The 23,218-nt window shown below is 33.7% G+C and overlaps 1 protein-coding gene across 8 annotated transcripts in view; it reads left to right on the forward strand.

Moving 5' to 3' along the window:
* pyd (zonula occludens-like protein polychaetoid) overlaps positions 1-23,218 on the forward strand; it is a 121,891-nt gene that overhangs the window by 45,895 nt on the left and 52,778 nt on the right. For all 8 annotated transcript variants that reach the window (XR_012464595.1, XM_074171550.1, XM_074171551.1 and 5 more), the window contains exon 2: positions 22,252-22,415. Coding sequence is in view for 7 of the 8 variants with exons in the window: in XM_074171550.1 (XP_074027651.1) it covers positions 22,252-22,415 (164 nt within the window). In the remaining variant the exon portion in view is untranslated. The remainder of the gene's footprint in view (positions 1-22,251; positions 22,416-23,218) is intronic.

The following is a 23,218-nucleotide window of genomic DNA, read 5'->3' on the forward strand; positions in this document are numbered from 1 at the left end:
TTTATGAAATGAACCGCATTTTATTGAAATTGTACAAACAACTGATAATAATAGAAGCAGAAAAATAATTCCACTTACCTACACAACGAATACAACCTGCTGATTTCTGATGACACAGAAAAGTTTAAAAAACTGTTTTAGGGTTAATAAATTCCAATAATTGTTTTTAAAGCACACACAAAAAAAGTCACACCTAATAAGGGTAACTCACATAGGAAATTTAGAGTAAATGTTCAAAATGTGCGCCGTTTTGCTCCATGCAACAATAAAGATTTTGTTCGAATTTCGCTCTTACATTATTCAACATATCAGGAGTTATAGCTCGGCATTCATCAATGATTCTACGACGTAATTCATCCAAATTGGCTGGCTGTGTAGCATGAACTTTAGACTTTAAATATCCCCACAAAAAGTAGTCCAGTGGTGTTAAATCTGGTGATGGTGCTGGCCATTCAATAGGACCTCTTCTACCAATCCATTGTCCTTCAAATGATTATTCAATAAATTTCGAACCTGCTGGGCATAATGGGGTGGTGCGTCTTGTTGAAAATGGATAAATTCATCTTAGCATCTTGGATCCTGTTCAATTATTTCAACTATACGAGGTTGTATTGCCTCTTCAAGAAGTTGAAAATAAGAATCACCGGTTAAATTTCCAACAATGACAAATTGACCTATAATATGATTGCCTAATATTCCGGCCCAGACATTCAACTTTTGGGGATGTTGGGTATGTATTTCTGCGTATTGTCTTGGGTTTTCATCCGACCAATAACAGCAATTGTGGCGGTTCACGCAACCATTTAAATAAAATGAGCTTTCGTCCGAAAAACAGATGTTATAAAGCAGCTCGGGATTTTGCATTAATCTCTCACTCATGCCCTCACAAAACTTCTGTCTTGGGTCAAAATCATCCTCATTGAGTTCATGAACAAGTTTAATTGTGTAAGGATGGAATTTGTGGTTTTTTAAGGATTCTCCATGCGCTCATATGGCTTATTCCGGCCATTAAGTACCTCTGGTACTTAACCTGGGATTGGCGATGACTTGACCAATCACTCCAATCGCATTATCGTCATTCACTACCCTTGTAAGGCATTTTTAAACAAATAACAATACACGACCCGTTCAAACTAAACAATCGAACGATGTACCAATGCAAACTGGAAGAATAGGAGTGGGTATTGATTTTAAAAAAGGAATTTCATTCAACAAAAAACTGATAAGAAGAACTGCTCGATTTTTTTTTTAGGCATACAAATTACCGAGTGGTCTGTCTAATGTATTATTAACATGGCAATTTTAACTTCTAATTATCTCGAAAACAAATCGTTACAAAAATTTTCTTTCAACAGAGATGGAAAGGTATTCGAAAGACCTTTAAAACAATGTGCCACTCGACCTACTTTCCATATCTAAATAGGGTCGTCGGACGCACCCCTCTGAGGGGGTGCGTACTACAAAAAATCTGATTAGTCTGAAAGGTGTCCCCCTTCAATTAGAAATCGACGTATCCGAGCTTTTTTTAAAAATCTTACTTTTTGTATTCAAAAACGGCTCTGTTAAGTTTTCGTTGTTACACACTGTATATATAATCTTCAGCAATTTGATATCCCACGTAGATCGCTACTTTTTCACAAGCACCGCTCTCGGAATTATCGACTACCTAGACTAGAGAATAAATCAATGAGGTGTTTCCTTGCATTAATTTTTACCTGTTATCTTAAAAACTCAGAATAAGCCTTGAAATTCTTATAGCTTTTTTGTTATATCAAACGATTACGCAAATAACCAAATTCATCAATTACCCTGTCGGCATAAACTGTTAATTATGATACTGACTTTGAAATTGAAAATAAATCAGCTATTGATATGAAACTATCTCCACAAAATAACAACTGATAATTAAATCATGCCTGTTTTCACTGTTGTAAGTTATAGCTATCTAATTATTATTCAATATGTCCTGTCATTGATGATTATTCCAACTGAGTTCATTGATATTGGATAATTACTTTTCTGGAAGAAAAATCATGTTTTATAATAATAACCTTATACAATAATAACCTTATAAATTATTATAAAGTTTTGTCCGTTTTTATGAGTGTACTTGCAACTGTAATATGTCACTGGTTTCTTATACAATAAACAAATCGCATAAGCCATGTCGTGTGATATCATAGTTATCATTTTGATTATTTTCACCATTTTCAGCAGATCATTATAAATTCGGTTCATCTATGAAAAACAATATTTTCCCTGAAAATTAGAAAAACCAAAAAAAATTAACAGTTTGTTCCTGACATTCTGAAAGAATCCCTTTCAATCTAATGAATAGTAATCGGTTTTTTAGTCATTCCTCAAACATTCCTCAGATGTCCCTTCGTGACCTTCTGAATTCAAAGAGGCCCATAGAGGGTTGTCGCCACTTGATGACCTTGGGCAACGGTCCACCTGCTTGTCAAGGTATGTTTTGAAAGAATGAGATTGGTATTCGTCCTATTACCCAGTTGCATTATTTGTGGTTGCAGCGAAACATTCAGAATTCCCATTATTGGTTTCTAGATAGATTATTTTCAATGTTAATACAGGACTTATCATTTTCTCTTTTTGATTTAATTCATTTGTAATTCACCATTGTATTGTCTTTATTATCCAAGAAACATTTAATGTTTATGAGTAGGGATTAACTAAAGATGCGTATTTAACAGAATATTGAACAAGAAAACACAAGTGAATAATATGAGCAGTGAACATTAAGTTCGTTAAAGGGTATCAAAAACAATTTTTTTTCAATTATAAATAATGGAATAAGCACACAAGACCACATCTTCACAATAAAACAAATAATAGAAAAGAGATCAGAAAACCAGAATATATATTTGGCATTCATAGACCTAGAAAAAGCTTTCGACAAGGTACCAAGAACAGAATTATGGGAGAGTCTGAAAAATAGAAATATCGATGAAAAGAGCATAAATATGATTAGAAACATATATAGAAATAATAGAAATTATGTTATCAAGAACAACATGAAATCAGAAGGTTTCAAAACAAAAGAGGGTTTGAGACAAGGTGGATCATTGAGCCCAATGCTTTTTAACATTTTCATGGACGACATCATCAAGGAATGTGATAGATATAGCAAAAAAATGTGCATTCGATACAAAAATATGCAAAGAGTAGAGATAGCTGAGGGAGCATTTGCCGATGACATAATACTGATAGCTGAAAATGAAGAGCGATTACAACATAATATAAAAATATGGAATGAAACACTGAAGAGAAAACAAATGAGAATTAACAAAGATAAAACCAAGGTGATGACCACAGGAGGCGAAGAAATAAATATAATGATAGATGATAAAAAAATAGAACAAGTAAAAGATTACAAATATCTAGGCGTAACAATAGACGAGAAAGGAAGACAAGAAGCAGAAATTAACAACAGAATCGAGAAAACCATAAAATTGTACTATACAATGAATAAGAACTTCATCAATAAAAGAGAAATTTCAAGACAGACAAAACTACAAATATTCAAAACAATATATAGGCCAGTATTAACATATGGATGTGAATCTTGGATATTAACAAAAAAAATCAAAAGTAGAATACAAGCAACAGAAATGAAATACCTGAGGAGAATTATAGGAGTGACAAGGAGAGATAAGATAAGAAATACACGAATAAGAGAAGAACTAGACATAGAAGACATTATTTCATTTATAGAACAAAAACAATTAGGATGGTGGGGACACATACAGAGAATGCCAAACAATAGACCTGTGAAACAAATCTATGAAGCGAAAACATAAAACAAGAGAAGAAGAGGAAGACCTGAAAAAACCTGGAACGACATGATAGGAAAGATTCTACAAGGAAGAAATAAACAATGGAACGAAGTAAGACACTGACTAGAGGTAGAAAGGAAAGGAAAAAGTTCATAAAGCAACAATAAAAGGGTTATATATATATATATATATATATATATATATATATATATATATATATATATATATATATATATATATATATATAAAATGGAATAAGAAAACACAAGTAGAATAATCGATATAAGCAAACAGTCAAATGTGAAATTATCCATATTTGATATACAAATATTTAGATGATTCTGGCCATATGGCTAAATAGTTTTTCAATTGATTCAAATCAAATCAAAATATGCTTTATTACCCAAGATCTGAACATCTTATTGGCAAATATAAACTATAAAATAATGCTTGGAGAAAAGAGCAGAGTATATGGACAGAACAGTATTAAGCTCGTCTGAACAGATACAAATATAAGTACATGAATATATGAATATTCAGAGTAAATGTATGAACATTGATAGCCATTTCGTGTTGATTTCAATAACTTGTTTACACAAAGCTACATGCCAATTACTCGATAGAGCCTTGGTAGAATTCCTCCACACTATAATAGGGCCTCCCAACAAGGAATTCTTTTACTTTCTTTTCATTATATTGAAAATAATAGAATTTTGTGTAAGGGCTAGAGTAGGTGTTGGAAGGGAAATGAAGTAAGACAGACGTGTACTATAAGTTGAGGTGATATTAAATTGATTTTTATGTTTTTTTAGATAAGACACACTGTTTCCAAAATAAAAATACATACTAAGGTCAGAATTTTTTCCTTCACAAATAATGGGCGGCACTAATCCCTGTAGCTAGCCTTGCATAAACATCTGATGGATCTTTTTTGTAGAGAGAGAACCATATGGAAACGAAATTGTGCACAATTTCCCCAGAATCAAATTCCATAACGTAAATAGGATTCAATTTGTGCAAAATAAACTAATCTTGTGATTGTAGTGTCTAACTCTCTTGCAACAATTCTTACTGTATGACATCCTGCTGCTAGTCTTTTACATAAGTAGTCGACATGGGAATCAAATTTTAGATTTTCATCAATGAAGAGACCTAAAAATTTGTTTTTCTCCAAATTTTCAATTTTTACATTTTCCAAGTGTACTTTCCCTATGTTACATCTAAACGTGACCACATTTGTTTTGTCGATGTTGAATGGTAAAAGATTGGAATCACACCTCTCTTTATGTCGATGATGATTTGATCAAGTAAATTTGAGGCAGTATTGCTATGCCAGAAGATAGTGGTCTCGTCAGCGAAACATGTGAATTTACCACTTGTGTCAACATGGATTAAGTCATTGACATAAATGAGAAACAACACCGGTCCCAAAACGGAACCTTGTGGGGCCCCACCGCCAATGAAACGTTCCTCTGATGAAATTCCATGTAATAGAACATTCTGCCGTCGATGAGAAAGGCACGTCTCAAACCAAAGTAATGCAGATCCTCTGATCCGTAAACTTCTAGCTTGCGAAGAAGTAGCATGTGGTCTACACAATCGAAGGCCTTGGTTAGGTCACAAAACATGGCCGCCACAAATTTTCTTAGATTAAGATTGGTGTACAGGTTTTTCAAGAGTGAAAATATGGCGTCTTGTGTAGCTTTTGAAGACTGTGATCCAGTGCTCGCATATTTTTTGCAGATACTTTTATACCTTTTGTTTTCCAAGGTTTTTTGGTTTTGTTTTTTAAATTTCGAATGGGAAATGCACAATTGAAATTCACAGATAGTAATTTATGGAATTCACACAGGGGGTCTTCAAAATGTAGGACGTTGTTCCAGTCAGAATTTGACGGCAGTTTTAGATTGTTTTATCTCTCCAGGAATTGCTTCACATATCATTCCATCCTGATAAATCGATTTCTGTCCAAAATTAGATTTGAAATTACTAACTAATTATAATTTGGTTCGTTTAGTGTCATGACTATGATCATTACCTATTTCTATGAAATGTATGTTCGACATTCTTGATTTATTTGTAATTGAATGATTGAAACAACAAATTTCCTGTTTGTATAGTGTTTATATAGTTTTGACATGAGTTTTATCATTAGAAATAATTTTTGTGTAATGCATATTCAATTTGCCCTTTGATTGTCAACGGTTTACTGCCCTTGTTGAATAAAATAAAATGGTTTCGCCACTGTCCCAAATGCAGTCTACAAAGAAAGGCTGGTGATATACATAAATAGATGAATTTGAGTCGGATAAAGGTCATTAACCACCAAAGTCTGCTTTGTCGAAGAACTCTTTCCAAGGCTTAGCGACGATAAATCCGATTATGCTTTGGTGGTCACGTAAATAATAATAATATCTGGATTTGGGATTGTGAAATGTCAAGTCATTGACATTATTTAAGAGGATAGACTAAATCGTCTTAAAGTCCAACGAAAACAATATTTTTAGAATTTTTTCAGTAAATGCAGTTCCAGGAATACTAAAACGTCAACTATTTCCCACCAAGGATTTTTCAATTATAGGAATATTTTCCATAAATTTAATTCAAATAAACAATTAGTTCACACATTAAAATGTAACGAATGCATTATTGCATTGTCTTTGTACTTGCAACATATGTTTAAGTGGTAATATTCCGTATTTCCGACAACAGGGATTATTTTGTTTGCAATGCATGAGGATTCTTTCAAGATTTAACATCTGATTCATTTTTAACGAGGAATCATTAGGTATGGTATGCGAGGGTTTGTTGTACCATAGGCGTGCGTATAACTATTTTATAGGGTACTGTACCATATTCTCTTTCACTCTAGAGAACTTAGACTAGTTCAAAAGAATGCCCAATCAAATTATTTGAATAATTACAATAAGTGCAGTTTAATTTGTAGTGACAATCAGAAAAATATGGGAAAGTTTCAAACCTGTACATCACGCGTTTCGGGAATTTTTTCGGCCCTTATGAATATTTTACGCTCCACAATCTGAAAAAAAAATAATACAGTTACTGATAAAATAGTTCGGGGTCGAACTTAAAGTTTTCCATTAATACATTATAATTTTATTTTTTACAGATTGTGGAACTTGATAAAAAATCTGATTGATTCCACAAAAATGGCTTTCGTTAATACATTTTGCAGCTTCTAGACCATATTCGTTTATATTTTTAGTGAAATCGAAGTGGAAATTCTGAGGGCTTCAGAAAAAATGTCATCTTATTATAGGAATATTTCTCAAAGTGAGGTTTTACTTCAACATCATTTTTCAACCTATTTTATTTGCTTCGAAGAACAGTGAGATTGGTAGTGCTAACTTTCAACTTCATCTGGTATATGTAAGAAGACTTTTTCACTATTCGGTATTTTTGTATTTTCTTCATTGTTTTATATTTGCTTTTCTTTTTGACTTTCATTCATTTGAATTTTTTGATGATTTGCATATATTTTCATTCACTGTTGCAAAACAGATTCATCTTTTTAGAAATGCTAATTAGCATTACCATTTTGAATATTACTGAAGTTTTTTCCCAACACCAAATCGTTATTTTTAACACACGTGTTTAGATCACCAAGTGATCATCTTCAAAGAAGAAGATTAAACTTGAACTAACGCGAAGCTAACGCTATTTACGCTATATAGATATCCCATACAGGTAACCCATCCAGGTGTACCACCCATACAGGTATACCAACCTTAATTAATTTTACAATTTTGCCTTATCTATTATTTTACAATATATGTTTAACTGTTATAGCTGTATATAAAACAATTTTCAGCTATATAAAAATTAATTTCACAATATTGCCTATCTAAATTTATTTTTGCAATGTATCCTTATGTAGTAATCCGTAAACCCAACAATATTATTTTAACAAGCTATATAGTATGCTCTTTGGTATAGGTCCGTCATCGTTATTCATAATATTATTGTGTTTACTTATTTCCACACTCTCATAGGCATCTAGTTGCCTGTTGTTGTTAACTTGTCTAACTAATCTTAATGAACTGAAGTCTATGGAATGGTTTTGTTGCAAAATATGATGGGCGACTGCTGATTTTTCAGGTCTTCCATATTTTAAGTGTGCTATGTGTTCCTTATATCTTACTTTAATAGATCTTTTTGTCTGTCAATAATATTTTGCATTGCAGTCCTTACATTCAATTTCGTAAATTCCAGACTTTTCCGAATTCTCGACTTTGTCTTTTGGACTTCCCAAAAGGCTCTGTAGTGTATGACTTGTTTTAAAAACCACCTTCATACCTAGTTCCTTGAAAATCTTTCCAAAGTTCTTCGTATATTGGTGGTATGGAACTGAGATGTATTTATCTTGGTTTTTGTCCTTTCTGAAAGTCGAGATTTCGTTCATTCTTAACCTAAAACTCTTCTTCCTTATTATGTCATCTACAATACCTCTCGAGAAATCGTTAGTGGCTGCTATTTCCTGTGTTGTACGTCTTTTTTTTTTGAACCTATCATGTGTTAGCGGGAAAGTCAAAAGACGATGCACTAAAAAATTCAACCCAGCACGTTTGTGCTGTCCACAGTGATGTGAACTGTCAGGAATATACCTGTACGTGCTTGTTTCTTTTCTAAATATATCGTAGTCTAACCCTCCATATTGGCTCCTCATTTCCAAAACGTCAAGAAATGGTAGTTGTCCCTTATTTTCTAACTCATACGTGAATTTTATTGATGGACATCTATTATTTAAAATGGGAACAAAGTCCTCAATATTTGATTTTTTGGTATCGAATATCGCGAAAATATCATCCACATACCTTAGCCAAATCCTAGGAAAATACTTCGACTTTTCTTTGGTTTCCATTTCGAATCTGCTCATGAACAGGTCTGCCAGGTAGGGGGACAAGGGGTTTCCCATGGCCGTTCCTTCCTGTTTTTCATAAAAGCAACCTTCTATCTGAAACCGATTTTGTTTCACACACAAATTAGTAAGAGAAACGAATTCATCGATTTCGTTATTATTGAAATTATTTTTCTCTAGTAATTCTTTGAGGTATTGCAAGGTCTGTGGAATTGGGACGCTAGGAAATAATGAACTAACATCAAAAGAAACCAAAATCTCACCTTCTTGCAGAACCATGTTTTTTGTATGTTGTATGAACTCTAAAGAGTTTTTTATACTAAAACCTGGTTCCGCAATAGACAAGGTTTCAAATTCCTTAGTGAGCCACTTTGCTATTTGGTAGGTAGGAGCTCCAATAGTTGACACGATGGGGCGCATTGATTTTCCCGGTTTGTGGATTTTTGGGAGGCAATATAGTTTCGACACTGTTGGGTTGGAAACTTGTAACTTCCGTTTCAGTTGAGGGGTAAGTATGTTGTCGCATTTCTTGAGGACGTCTTTTACTTCGGCAATCATCTTTGGTAACGGGTTCCTGGACAATTTCGCATACGGTCGGTTAGTAATGAGAGGTATTGACCCTTTCGTAGTAGTCCGATTTATCCACAATTACTACTTTGTTACCTTTGCCGGCTTTCAAATAAAAAACGTCCTTGTCTTTCAATCGTTTGATACGTTTCTTTTGGTTTTTATCGTTGTTTATTGAATGCTTCCGTTTATCTGTCATCTTGTTCCTGGAGATTTGATTCCTGACCTTTTCTCGAACAAGTCCCTTCGAGGAATCGGGCATATATTGAATCGAACTTTCAACACTAGCAACGATATCCTCAAGAACTTTCTCGGAAGAGTCAAGTACTATTCCTTCGCCAAATTATTGAAAGTCATCAGACTATTTGGGGTTGAATAAAAATCAATGAAAATTTGACAAAATAACAAAAGTTCTCCAATCTCTTTGTATATTTGTACCACATTAACTTAAGTAAATTACAAAGCGACCAACATCAAAAATTAATTCTCTATTCCAGTAATATTTTATACTCACATTTCGAAATAATTTTCTCGTGATTACAAATCAAATAAATAACTAGATAAACATGATATGCGCTAATTCAGATTGATTCAAACCATTGATATTTCAGCTCCAGGCTAGCTTGCATCATAAAATCGCTTTATTGAAATCCAATTACGGCAATTATAAATCATGCACGTCGTAATACAGGGTGTTGATGGATGATGAAGACTTTGACGGTTTATGTACATTGTCGCTGTTTGATAATTTCACTTAGAAAATTCAACTATGTCACCAATAAGATCGCTGAATTGAAATGGTTGACAATGTTTACCCGCAGAGGGTACAATTTTTGTACCCTCGTAGTATCGATGGCAGTTTCAAGTTCCACTCCAAACCATTTCAATTTTGTTTTTGCTCATAATTGATTGGGCTGTTGCGTTGGTTATATTTTAAATTCAGCTCGCATTACAAATGCTAGATAATGAAGGTAAAGAAATTCAATTCCACTAATCGAAAACTGTCTTTTATATTTATATTCTCCTGTACTTTTTTGAAAACCCAAAAACCTATTTTTAACTTTGAAGAGGAAGTGAAGTTTTTCATTTCGTTTTTGACTGTAAGTCCATACAGAAAGTTGGTACTAAATGAACATGAATATTACGTTACAGAATGATTATATGTTATATTATCTAGTCGGTAATTGTGTCAGTTTATATTTCGAAGACGAATAAACGAAGATGGTAACCAGCAAAGAGTACCAACATATTAAGAATAACATGTCGTTCTTTCTATAAATAGATGTAGCTGAGAGTTGTCAGGTTTTTTCGAACATTTAAATTTATCACAGGAAATGCTAGACTCTATTTATACTTCCTATTCTTTCGAATTTGATTTATTTGGTAATAACATTACCTGTTTTTGTTTCTGAAAGCGAAACAAGTGCTATATCGCTTCCTTAATTATTGTCCTTGTACAAATTGTGTCCAAATTGGACACTTTTGAAGGAAACTCCGGTTTTCAAACTAGATAGATGAAAACTGATGTTGTGTCTGAGAATCAAATTTTAAGACAAACTCAATGAAGAAACCTGCATATCGATATCTAACATAGTTTCTGAGTTACAGCATGTTTTTCGAAAATGTGCATTTTCGGAAAGTTGCTGTAACTTTTTTCCTATCAAAAATTTAGTGTTTCTATGAAAACCTTTCCAGAGCACTTTTTTACGTAGAATTCGATGGTGTAAAAACTTATTTTTTCAAATGAGATATCAACAGTTATTGATGGAAAACTATTTTTTTAATGAAACATCCTGTATATTTCTGCATATTTCAATAGAGATCAAAATTACCTTTCCAACAATGTAGCACACTTGATGTTTTCCTAGAACCATTTTTGAAATACAGAGCTTTTAGGTTTTTTTTGACGTATCAACTGTTGATACGTCAAAACTAATACTTATATCTTATGATGAAAAAATATTACTCAGATCATTCAAATGCATTTCAAATAAATCAAAATACTAAATACAAATCATCCTTTTTTTTCTGTGTATGTTTCTATGAAAATTCCTGAAGAAGTTCTTCAATATTTTCCAATTCTGTTGCAGGAATCGACTGTTTTTTGTTTTGTTTTTTTTTTTTTAAAGTTGGTTCCAAAACAAAAATTTCTCAAGGTGTATAGAATTGAATTATTTTTTCTGGGTAAATTCATCCATTTTTTCTTGTATTTTGCCAACGTATATTCATTTCATTTATTGATGTTTTGGAATCCTCCAAATGTTCTTCTCACCTCTCATGGCATTCGAATAAAAAAAATATATAAGGTAGTCTTTATACAGCGTGACTCACGGTCGATGGTAGGTTAGACGTTTCTGGAAAACGCAAAGCATGATTTTTTCGAAAATTTCACCTCTCACATTTCCTTACCTGTTCTGTCGATCGTTAACGTGTGATAACGTATGGACATTTTATTCATTAATTAAGTGAATATACATTATTTATTTATTTATTCTTCATTCATATGTTTTATCATATTTGGTGTACTCGTTAATTTTTAATCGACGGATATAGTCCATAACTCAAAATGGCTTGAAACATATTTGGAGAGGAAGAATAACCCTTCACACAAAAAAAAGAATATATTAAATTATTCAATCGGAAAAACATACATGTTTCGATCACAGCTGTGATCATCTTCAGTGCAACAAAAGCCTGAAAATAAGGAAAACAATTTAAAACAAATTATTTGACAATAAGACTTATAAACTTACATGAACAAATTATAAGTTAGCAAAGACAAATGAAATCAAAGACATATTCTTATTCAAGCTTTCTTCTCAACGCTATCTTCTTTTCTAAATTTGATACAGTGGATGTCAAAAAAGAGCCATTTTTTCTAAGTACAGCTTCAATGTATTGAACTTTACAATGAGGGGGTATCGAAAAGTTTTCTTACCCTTTACTTTAACAAGTTTTTAGGACGTTCTACAAATATTTCCGATATTAATGCTAATGACTTTGAAACACGTGTTGCGGTTTTGTAAACTGCAATTCCCTGAAGACGCAAACTTGGTTGGCGAAACATCAGAAGTTCCACCTTCACCCTTTATTGTTTCAGACTTCTGCAGATCATTCACTGAAATAAAGTACACAAAAAAAATGCAGCTCCGAAGACGTTTATCATGAATTATATTGAATTTCATAACACGCGCTTTCCTCTAATGTCATAAAACATGTCAACAACTGCATTTGTTTGTGATTTCAATTATGTATACAATTATATATATAGACACAACTACTGAAGACATTCTACATTCCTTTTGTGGTTAAGTTAATGTTACCTACTGGTTGAGATATTAATATTCCAGAAACTTCTGTTTGATTTATTAGTAGTTTGGAGGTCAGCGGGCTTGTTGAAAACGTATAAAAATATTGATTTACGTTCTTGAACAGTGGTTCCAAACATTTTTATAACAAAGTAATAAAACTAAGTATAATTGAATCCAAAATGATTTTTGTTGTGAAAGAATACATCGTTTAACAAAGACAATTTGAAAAAATAAGTATTTTTATATTTACAACACACTGTATGTCTCTACGGGTATAGATGCACTTTCAAAATCGAACTTTTTTGTTAAACTTTTCATAACAAATCTATACAGCGTGACTCACGGTCGATGGTAGGTTAGACGTTTCTGGAAAACGCAAAGCATGATTTTTCTGAAAATTTCACCACTCACATTTCCTTACCTGTTCTATCGATCTAAAATATTTTCAGCATTGCGGCGTTGCCACTTCCATCAAAAAGTCCTAGCAACTTTATTTTTTTAAATGGACCTCGTTAATCCTTAGCTCGCACAAGTTTCGACTTCTGAAGGTTGTCGTTCGTAGGGGTGCGACAGCTAGATAACGAAAAAACAGATTTTAAACAGATTAATTAGTAATATCGAGTTTTGAAATATTCAAATTCGATTGAAAAAAAGTTCTGTAATAAAATTCACGTACAGAGTATTTATTATACATGTATACCAAGTAGTTGAGGAACTTGAAAGAAAATCTACTTGTTTTTTTTAGTAACTTACATACTTTAAACAAACATTTTTGTTAGCTGGATAAAGTTTACTAAATTTAATATTTATTTTTAGAGGCTGTAATGTTACATTTTCAATGGTGGATATAAAATAGCACAGTGTTGTTTTGACGTTACTGTTGGGTTGAATTTCTAACTCAATTGGATTCAAACCCGGGGAATATGACGGTAATCGTATAATGTTGTGATTTGCTGCTAGAAAGAACTGATATATTTCATATCACATAAATGTTGGCTTATAGTCGTTTATGAGGGCATATAGTTCAGGTTTCAGCATGTTATTATAAAATGAAATATTCCTCTTTGATAACCATGATTGCAAATCGGATTTTTTGGTCGATGTCGTTGGCATTTTGTCGATTTGTTCATTATGATGTGGTGCATTATCGATCACCACAACGCTTCTTAACGGCAAATTTAGAATCAACTGTTCCGATACCCATTTTTTATAATTATCAAAATTCATCTCGTGTTTTGAAAAAAATCGCTCACAAAAATCAATACATTTTGACAGCAGTAATACAGATGGTATTTTTAGAAGTCAAAATATCCCTGAGATTGTTTTGAATAACTTTGTCTTTATATCTAACCTTTATTTGAAAAATATCCTCCAATTTGTCATTTGGCAAAGAAAAATATTATTTTCCATCAAGGTTAATGATACACCATTATTCATCAAAAAAAGATTGACGTTTCTTACTTCTGTGTTCATCATTTGGCTGTCTCCCAACTATTTGCTAGACATTGTATTGCCTTGTTCCAACCCAAAATGCGTGTTATTGTGAATGACGTGGAACTAAAAGACCGTACACGAACCATAAAATTAAGAAAGAATTGACCCTCGAATTCTTCCCAAGACTTCTCTAATAATTATTCTTGTGTCGTTAAATTTCAGTCCAGAGGACGGTATAGGTTCATACCAGCAATATATTTTCATTACTGACAACTTTAGTGTCTTTGTGCAGGAATTAGTGACTATTTTCGGTAGGAAATTGATATTTACCATGACATTCTCAGCGTGATATTGTTGTCTGGTTCCAGGCGGAGGAATACGAGGGTGATATCAGAAGTAATCGGCCAAACAAAAAAAAACACAGTTTTGGAGAAAAATATCTCTTTGCAGCTCTATACACTTTTTCCAGTGACGTTCAATAATTTCGATACTTTTTTAATAATAAAAACTGTCTTTCTTCTCAAAATAGCATTAACTGCCGACATCACTTCTTAAGTTTGATCTTTCTCTTGAAGACGATCACTTGGTGATCGAAACACGAGGCGAGGTGTTGAAATAACGGTTTGGTGTTGGGATAACACTCCAGTAATATTTTTTTAAACACTTTTGTCTAATTACCACTAGTCAATTTTATTTATACGCCCGGGATCGTTTGGCATATATAAATTTTAAATTTTCTTTTATTATTTTCCTTAACTTCTCTTTGCTCATTTTTTGAATGATATCATTATCCATTACCTTTGTCCTAATGGATTCGAGGGTTGGCGCTTTATTCTCAAAAAAGAAAGAATGAATGGTATAGCGTACAAAATGTTTCTGGTTTTCGTCCAATTCAATTTTTTTTCTACCACGACAATGTACTTTTGGAGCTTGCACAATCCCAGTCATCTTTTTGTCACATACAATGCGTCCAATTGTCAACACGGATATTCCCGTTAAAAATAAACACTAGGCTACAGCTTCCACTGTACGGAGTGTATTTTTTAAATTTTCGTACAATCTTCAGGCAATCTGTTTTTCTTCTAACGACATAAACTTCCGCTTTCTTTGTACATTACTTGGACCTGCTACGACATCCATCTTAATACTATAAAAATAATAAAATTCAATCGTATTATTCAGCTATTTGTCAGTTGTTTACTTACCTCAAAAACTATTTTAAAGTTGATGTATTTTGAAAAACACTTCATTGTGAGATTTTCACTAGAACAGATTAACAAATCCGCAACACGTGTTTCGCTGCACAGTAGCTTTTTCAAGCGTGTTCACTAACAAACTGAATTCTACATACATTGTGATTTATATATACTTTTTGAAATATTACTATCTACCTAGGAACTGATAGTTTTCTAGGAACTGATTAATTACAGTTATACCTGAGTTTAACGAACATTTATACCTGACTAGGTCAACTAATTATCTCACAATAAAGTGTGAATCTGATGAAAATCTATGATAATGTATTTTGAAAAACAAGTATCGACCAACTCTATCTTATATTTTAAAGTTATTAAATATAATAGTATATTTAATAAATGTAATAAAATATATTCAATAAATACAAAACAAAGTCACCTCAGAAGAAACAGAACACACTACGCCTATACAGATAAGGACGCTTGATAATGCAGAAACCGAATGACTAGTTATGGCATTTTAAGGACGCAAATATAATAGACCTGCGAAGTGTTGATCAGTTTACCGTTGTTTCAAAGTATTTAACGAACTGGTTCACCTATTCTCTCGTACATACTGTCGATATGCAGAAGCTATCTTGTTGCGGGGGGCAAATTTTATGGAATCATCTTACTTTTCAATTATTGGTTCTAACATTTAACATTGTTGCCGTTAGCTCTCAGTTCAATTTGTATATGAGTTACCTTCAATTGAAAATTTTTATACTATAATCAATCTTTTTACCTAACCAACAAGATAATATTTTCTCCAGTAGATTGGGCAGTATGTATTAGGAGGCCTGAAAAATGGGTAGGCTAACACACAGATCGAATCCAAATGATTTTTAGTTAACCCTAACCTTCAAAAGTCACGTGTACAAATTTCACAGCTGTCGGACTATTAACTTGTGGGATACAACATTTTGAGTGAAGCAACTTTTGTTAGTTTGAAAAAAATGTACTTATGGTATAATTATTCATAACCTATCTTGAAAAGGAAAAAAACCATCGACAGCAACTATTACACACACAAATCAATGAAAACGATGGCAAAATTGCATGAGTTGGGCTTCAGATTACTTCCGCATCCACCGTATTTTCCAGATCTGGCCCCTAGTGACTTTTTCCTGTTTTCAGACCTCAAGAGAATGCTCGCTGGAAAGAAATTTAGCGCTGGTGGGTAATCGTCGAAACTGAAGTCTGTTTTGAGGTTAAAGAGCATGATTCGATTTGTGCTGTAGTCAAATCAACTAGGCTTTCGTACTCACGTTAGTTGGCGACATGATCACAAATTTTGATTCAGCTATTCAGGTCTGAACAACTTATTTCCGTTGCCATAGTTCACTCAACGTTATAGAAAGGCTTTCTGGCATCGTTCCAGTTTATATACTGAATAGTGTGTCAAATGGTTTTCCCAGTCCATTACGGTTTCCGATATAAATATACAAAACTGAGTATCGGACCAACTCTTTCCACCTGTCCCCAATTTATTTCAGAACGTTATTTTTTTCAACTACAACCCCACAAATTATTGAAGTTTCGAGAAGAATTGAATGGAATAAAACAAGAATGAGAACTAGTCAGTATTTCGCTCTTCTAGTTTACGTCAAACGAAATATTTTGAATATAAGCGACGTAATTCTTATCGTCGTCCGATTCAGACACAAAATTGGGATTGTAATGAATGATTTTTTTTCTGGTACCTTTTTGGCAACACTGTTTTTGACAGATCACTCGTGAATCGTGTCTTGTGTCTTTGTCAAACTTGTTCAGTTTGGTATCTAATTTAACCATGAATCGACTTACGAATGAACAACTCTTGCAAATTATTGAAATTTATTATCAAAATTCATTCTCGGTGAAGAAAGTGTATCGTGCACTCCTTCCAATTTATGGGCCGTTTCGTCGGCCTACTGAGAGAGCTATTCTAGATCTTGTAACTAAATTTTGAACCCAGTTTACATTATTGAACATTAAACCACCAACACGCATACGTAGAGTGAGAACCGAAGACGATATTGCGACTGTATCCGCCAGTGTTCGTGATGACCGTGAAATGTCGATTCGCCGCCGTTCGGAGCAATTGAGCCTCTGTTATTCCACTACGTGGAAAATTTTGCGAAACGATTTTGGTGTGAAACCTTTTAAAATACAGCTGGCGCAATAATTGAAGCCACACGACCTCCCACAACGTCCAACATTTGGTGATTGGGCGTTGGCAAAGTTAAAGAAAGATCCACATTTTTATGGAAAAATTGTGTTCAGTGACGAGGCTCATTTTTTGTTGAATGGATACGTTAACAGGCAAAATTGCCACATCTGGAGTGAAGACCAGCCACAAGCATTTCAATAGCTACCGATGCATCCCGAAAAAGTCACTGTTTGGTGTGGTTTGTGGGTCGGTGGCATCATCAAACGAAGTTCTTATGAAATTATTTATTATACACATGAACAAAGTTATCAAATCATTGTCAGAACGTGAAAAAAAATCAACCAAATGTATCCTGAATTAACACCAATGACCGAGAGGAAGTTTGTAAGGTTACAAATTAATTTCCTTAACTATGGCTCAAAGTTTCCAGGGAACAACTGTACCAAAAATCAGTCATTTCTAGGTAAAAAGTAAGATTTTGTGGGCTAAAACATGTGAAAGTACAGACAATAACAAAATTGTAAACAAAATATCACATTTTCACAATAAATGCTGAAAATGTTATCCATTACATTCTGAACACTTTAAAATGTTTTTTTGTACGCGACTTGTGGTTGCTTTTTCAATTTCCTAGGGATCCAGATCTTCAATACTCCGCACTATTCGCCGTCGCAATTCTTCTTTGGTAGGCACTGGAGTACTGTATACCCTTTCTTTTAAAACACCCCATAAATAAAGTCAAGTGGCGTGAGATCGGGTGATCTCGGTTGCCAATCCCACGGCCCTAAACGTCTAAACCAACGATCGTCGAAGAGTTCGTCAAGTTTCCTGGAAACTTCTTGGGTGGAATGAGCTGGCGCTCCGTCCAGTTGAAACCACGAATTCCTATATTCCTCTAAAGGCAAATTTTCAAGAAAATCGGTTACAGTCGTCCTTAATATTTGGAGATATCTCTCTGCATTCAGTGTTTTCATAAATAAAAAAGCTAATTTTATTGTTTTTCAGAATACAGAAAACATTCAGGTAAATTTTTTTTTGAAAACCCATTTCTTTTGTAACATGAGGATTATGATCAGCCCAAAAATGTTTATTCTTTCTATTGAAAATACCATCCCTCGTAAATTTCGATTCGTCGCTCCAAATTATTTTTGACAAAAATTCCCGATCTTTCTGTGTATGAATCAAAAGGGATTCACAAAAATGCATTGTACGTTCGAAGTCTTCTGCTTTTAGAGCATGAACTTTGGTAAATTGATACGGATGCATTCCGTGATTTTTCAAAATTCGTTGTACTGAAGCATGTGATACACCTAAATCTTTTTCTGCACTGCGAATGGAAGCTTCTGGATATGCATAAAAATATGCCAAAACGTTAACAGTATTGTCCTCATTTGAAGTAATAGGTTTTGGTAATGTTGAAGGCGCTTTTAACATGGAGCCATAGTTAAAGAAATTATTTTGTAACCTTACAAACTTCCTCTCGTCATTGGTGTTAATTCAGGATACTTTAGGTTGCTATATGAAGCTATATGCTACATTAAGAAGCTATATGCTATATTAAGAGGTTAGTGTCAAGGCTATGAAGTCTCATCAAAGAGATCAAGCTAGACAATGAGCTCCAACAACCAAGGATCATCACAATAGATCTGAGAAGGTCGCAGTGAATTAGGCCATGGGTTAGCTCCCCGACAATCTAATCTTGGTCGATTATGAGCTCGCGTGGAACTCACTCATATTCATGAACAATGTGTTAAACACGTTAGTAGTTTGATATATTTAGAGCCCCAACTATCTCGTTCAATTCCACTTTGCGGTCATACAAAATTATTTTGTGAATTTTTTTTAATGTTACAGAAACAATAATGTTTATTCATTAATAACCAAATAATGTTCATTCATCAAGCCAAAACTTGGTTTCAACAGTATTATTTTCTTCGCCAGAAAGCAATATTTCATCAACACATCACAAAATATCAATTTTCTTCCAACTAACAAAAATTGCTTCACTCAAAATGTTCTATCCCATAAACTAATAGTCCGACTGCTGTGAAATGTGTATACGTGTCTTCTGACAGTTAGGGTTAACTAAAAATCATATGGATTTAATGCTAGTAGCGTCATCTGTGTGCTAACCATCTAACTTTTCAGCCCATCTAATCGAGAATGGCTCTTAGTAGTCTGATTTCCAAATCAGTTACTCATTCTGAATTGTGATACAGCAATCAATAAAGCTATTAGCTGCCTTTTTTGACGTCTTTTTTATCGTGTCCAATGAACGCGAGCAATTTTTCAATGTTAGATGTTATCGCTTCCATTCGCCCAGTCATTCAATTTAAAACCTCACATGGTCAGTCATCAATTAATTACTTTCACTTTATATGTCTAGTTGAGTCTTTCATTCCGCGAAATGACGTCTTTTGTTTTGAATCAGTGATTTTTCTATACGAGCGTTGAAACAATTCATGATTTGGAAATTAACTTTTATACTTTCTGCTACCAATATGAGTAAGAACAGACGAAGAAAGATCCAAAAATTAGCAGAGAAAACTACGTAAAATTTCAAGTGATCCTTCGAGTATTCGAATCAACTTCTTCGGAGCTATGAGAACATCATACAAATCAAATTGCAATGCGACGTTTCGTTCATTATATTTCATCATCAACTTTATTTTATTGAATACGGAGCTCTATAATTTTTCAACGATTTTTGTAGCCACTGTAATAACAAATTCGGCTTTGTATTACAATACGTGTGTTTCCGTATTAAAAAAAAGTGGACAATGAAATCTAATCAACGAAACGTCGCATTTAAAATTGTTTTGTATCGGATTATAACAAATATGAACAGTATTGAAAGTTCCTCTGCCTTTTTGTATCATTCGAAAAGGAGGCAGTGGAGCCAAAAAAACGAAATCCAGCCATTCTAGTTTTTAGCGAATATTTTGAAAACACCCACTGATGATATTCTCGGTCTGAAAAAAGATTATTATAGTTCCCCAAACTAGGAAACTAATTCAACCGTCCTTGTAGGTCTTTCCGTTTCCCAGATAGCACTAGTGGGATCAGCAACTGATTGACGACAATGGAGTTGTTTTTGGCTAGTTTTCGCGATAAGACCAATTTGACACATGCTCAGAACATCAAGTCATCTGTCATCTAATGTCTCTTCTGAGTTCTTAAAAAATACACCCTTGCCATTTAACTTTCACTGAGATTAATGTAAATATACTGAAATTATTTATACAGTGCATTTCTTTAATGTCCTCCCTTTCATTTTTTTGAACGGACCAACTCAAAAAATTGAAATTTGGTTTAATGAAATTATTACATGAATACTTTATTTTTTATTATTAGAATGAAAGAGAGAGGGAGAAATGGGAATTTCGCACTTGGCAATCGCACCTACAAGCCGGTTTCGGAGTGTTTGCTCCTCATCTATGCGGAGTAGGTGGTCCAGATCACTTTGACACTGTTAAGAAAATGGTTATAACAGAAGTTGTTGAATTATTGATGAAAAACTATTTATACTTCACTTATTGTGATTAAATATATGGTCATGGTCATATTCACTTTTAAAACCGAAGAAATAACCATGTACTTAGTTGTTACTTCTTGTTTAGACCTTGAATTGTGAAGTCTTTGTGTGTTTTGTGTACCGTGAGTAACCGCATGATGTGTATGTATGGAATTCGATATTACGTAGTTGCCAATTCTTCTGGGATTTATGAAGGTCGCGTTTATACCAAAAGTAAAGTATCGGTGATCGATACTTTGAAAACTGTTTCGATTTTCTCTGATTGGAATGTATTATTCTTGGGAAGTGAAATAGAATTCAATGTAAGAATTTACAGTAATCATCCCACATTGTACCTCTCTAAAATTTCACGGCAAATTAGGTATACGAATGAAGTGAGACATTGTTTTGATTATTTATTATTGAAATATTTATATGTGAAAAGTGACGTATTTCAAACAAAGCAGAAGATTGATATCACTGATATGATATGAAATTTACTTGCTAATCTTATCAAATATTCTTATTAAGAGTATTGTATTTGCTACAGTTCTTAAATAAAACAACTTGTGACAAATAGTAGAAGAAAAAAAACATTGATGTACCTCTCAGATAAATTGACAATAATGGGAAAGAATCCCCTAAGAATATTATTTGAAAGAGTTTTCGGCCTGATAAAAGGGAAACAATAATGTAATCGGTCACTAATAAATAAAATATGAAGGAGAAATCATTATTTTAGTCAGTATTGTAATATAATTCGTCAGTTTTTGATGTAAATCACCAAAAAATTGATCAACTTCGGAAAACAATTTATAAAATCATTGAAAATATAATTGGTTGCTTAAAAAACTCGAGTCTGACTTTGTTTCTCACAAGTAGTTGTTGTTCCTAAGTTTAAGCAGCTACATCTGCTTATCATGCCAGGTTATACAGAAAATCCGTTGAAATTCATGAGCCTAAGAACAATTTCAATGAAACAGAAAAAACTCACAAAACAAAATCATTAAAATGCCATTAGCGTCTTATAATTTATCAGCCACGAGGATATAAATGTAGTCTCCGAGAATCAAAAAACCATCCACTATACACCTGAATATGTGAAACGGTGGAACGTCGAAACCTTACTTAGCGACCGACGAAACCTAGCTTACGATTAACCAGGTCTTACCTTTTAACGTGTGATTCCTAACACGAGTTGGATGATAGCAAGTGAAAAATCGAGCGTTCAGCCTGGGGCTTGAACCATCGATTCACACATCGGCCGATTGACTGAGTGAACAAAGCACCCACGTTGAACCGCTCGGCTACCGACCGACCTAATGATTCAGGGATTCATTGTGTTAATTTTATTTTTGGTTTCAGGAAAGAGGATGGGAATACAAACAAATATGCGTGACGAGGGTTCCAGGATATGGTTTTGGAATTGCTGTTTCTGGAGGACGAGACAATCCGCATTTTGCTTCTGGGGATCCCAGTATAGCCGTTAGTGATGTTTTAGCGTCTGGCCCGGCAGAACGTCTCCTCCAGTAAGTCTATGCTGATTAAAAATGATAATTTCATTAACAGCTTGTGTGAAAACGTTATGGTTATGTTAATGAATCTCAGATGTAGCTGCTCGCAAAAGAAAAAAATCACTATCATCATTAGAAATTGAAAAATGTTAATTATTTTTGAGTCATATTTATATCATTCATTTCTGATAGACTTAGGCTGGGGCCACGAAAATAGCGACGGCCGAGCGATGATGACTTGCGTAGGAACTATTGATGAAGACGTAGTTATTATGGTGTTCATTCAATAAATGAAGAAAGAAGTAATTTTGGCGAATTTTCTACCCTTTATTACGGGCTAAGGTGAACATTTTTGCTGTCCCATAGGGCAGGTTTTGACAAAATACATGAGATAAATTCTTCATTATCAATTTCCATTTGGTATTTGTATTAAGATATTTTTCTACACGACACTACTGTAATCGTTAGCGACATAATCACACTACAGCTTATCAAATGTAAGAAGAGCTTTCTAAATTTGGTTATGGCGTCTCCCACTAGATCCGCGTTCTTTAGGAGACAGTGTGAGAGCCCCGCCGTCGCTGTCCTTCCGCCCGTGCATCTCTCCACCCCGCCACCGCTCGTTTCGTGCGCGTCACCTATACTGTAGATGTTGTTGTATACATCGCCACCGTTCCGCCATCGCTTGGCCTTCGCCATTTTCGTGCCCTCAGCCTCACGCTATTTTACGTTGACTTTTCACAAAAATGTCATCAAAATCGCTAGAATGGTTTCCGCACATTTAAATTACTGATTCGTTTCGAAAACAAATGAATTTT

The sequence above is a fragment of the Leptinotarsa decemlineata genome, unplaced genomic scaffold (genome assembly GCF_025532065.1).
Source record: "Leptinotarsa decemlineata unplaced genomic scaffold, Ldec_3_MD MMD2_tig00000010_RagTag_RagTag, whole genome shotgun sequence".
NCBI lineage: Eukaryota > Metazoa > Arthropoda > Insecta > Coleoptera > Chrysomelidae > Leptinotarsa > Leptinotarsa decemlineata.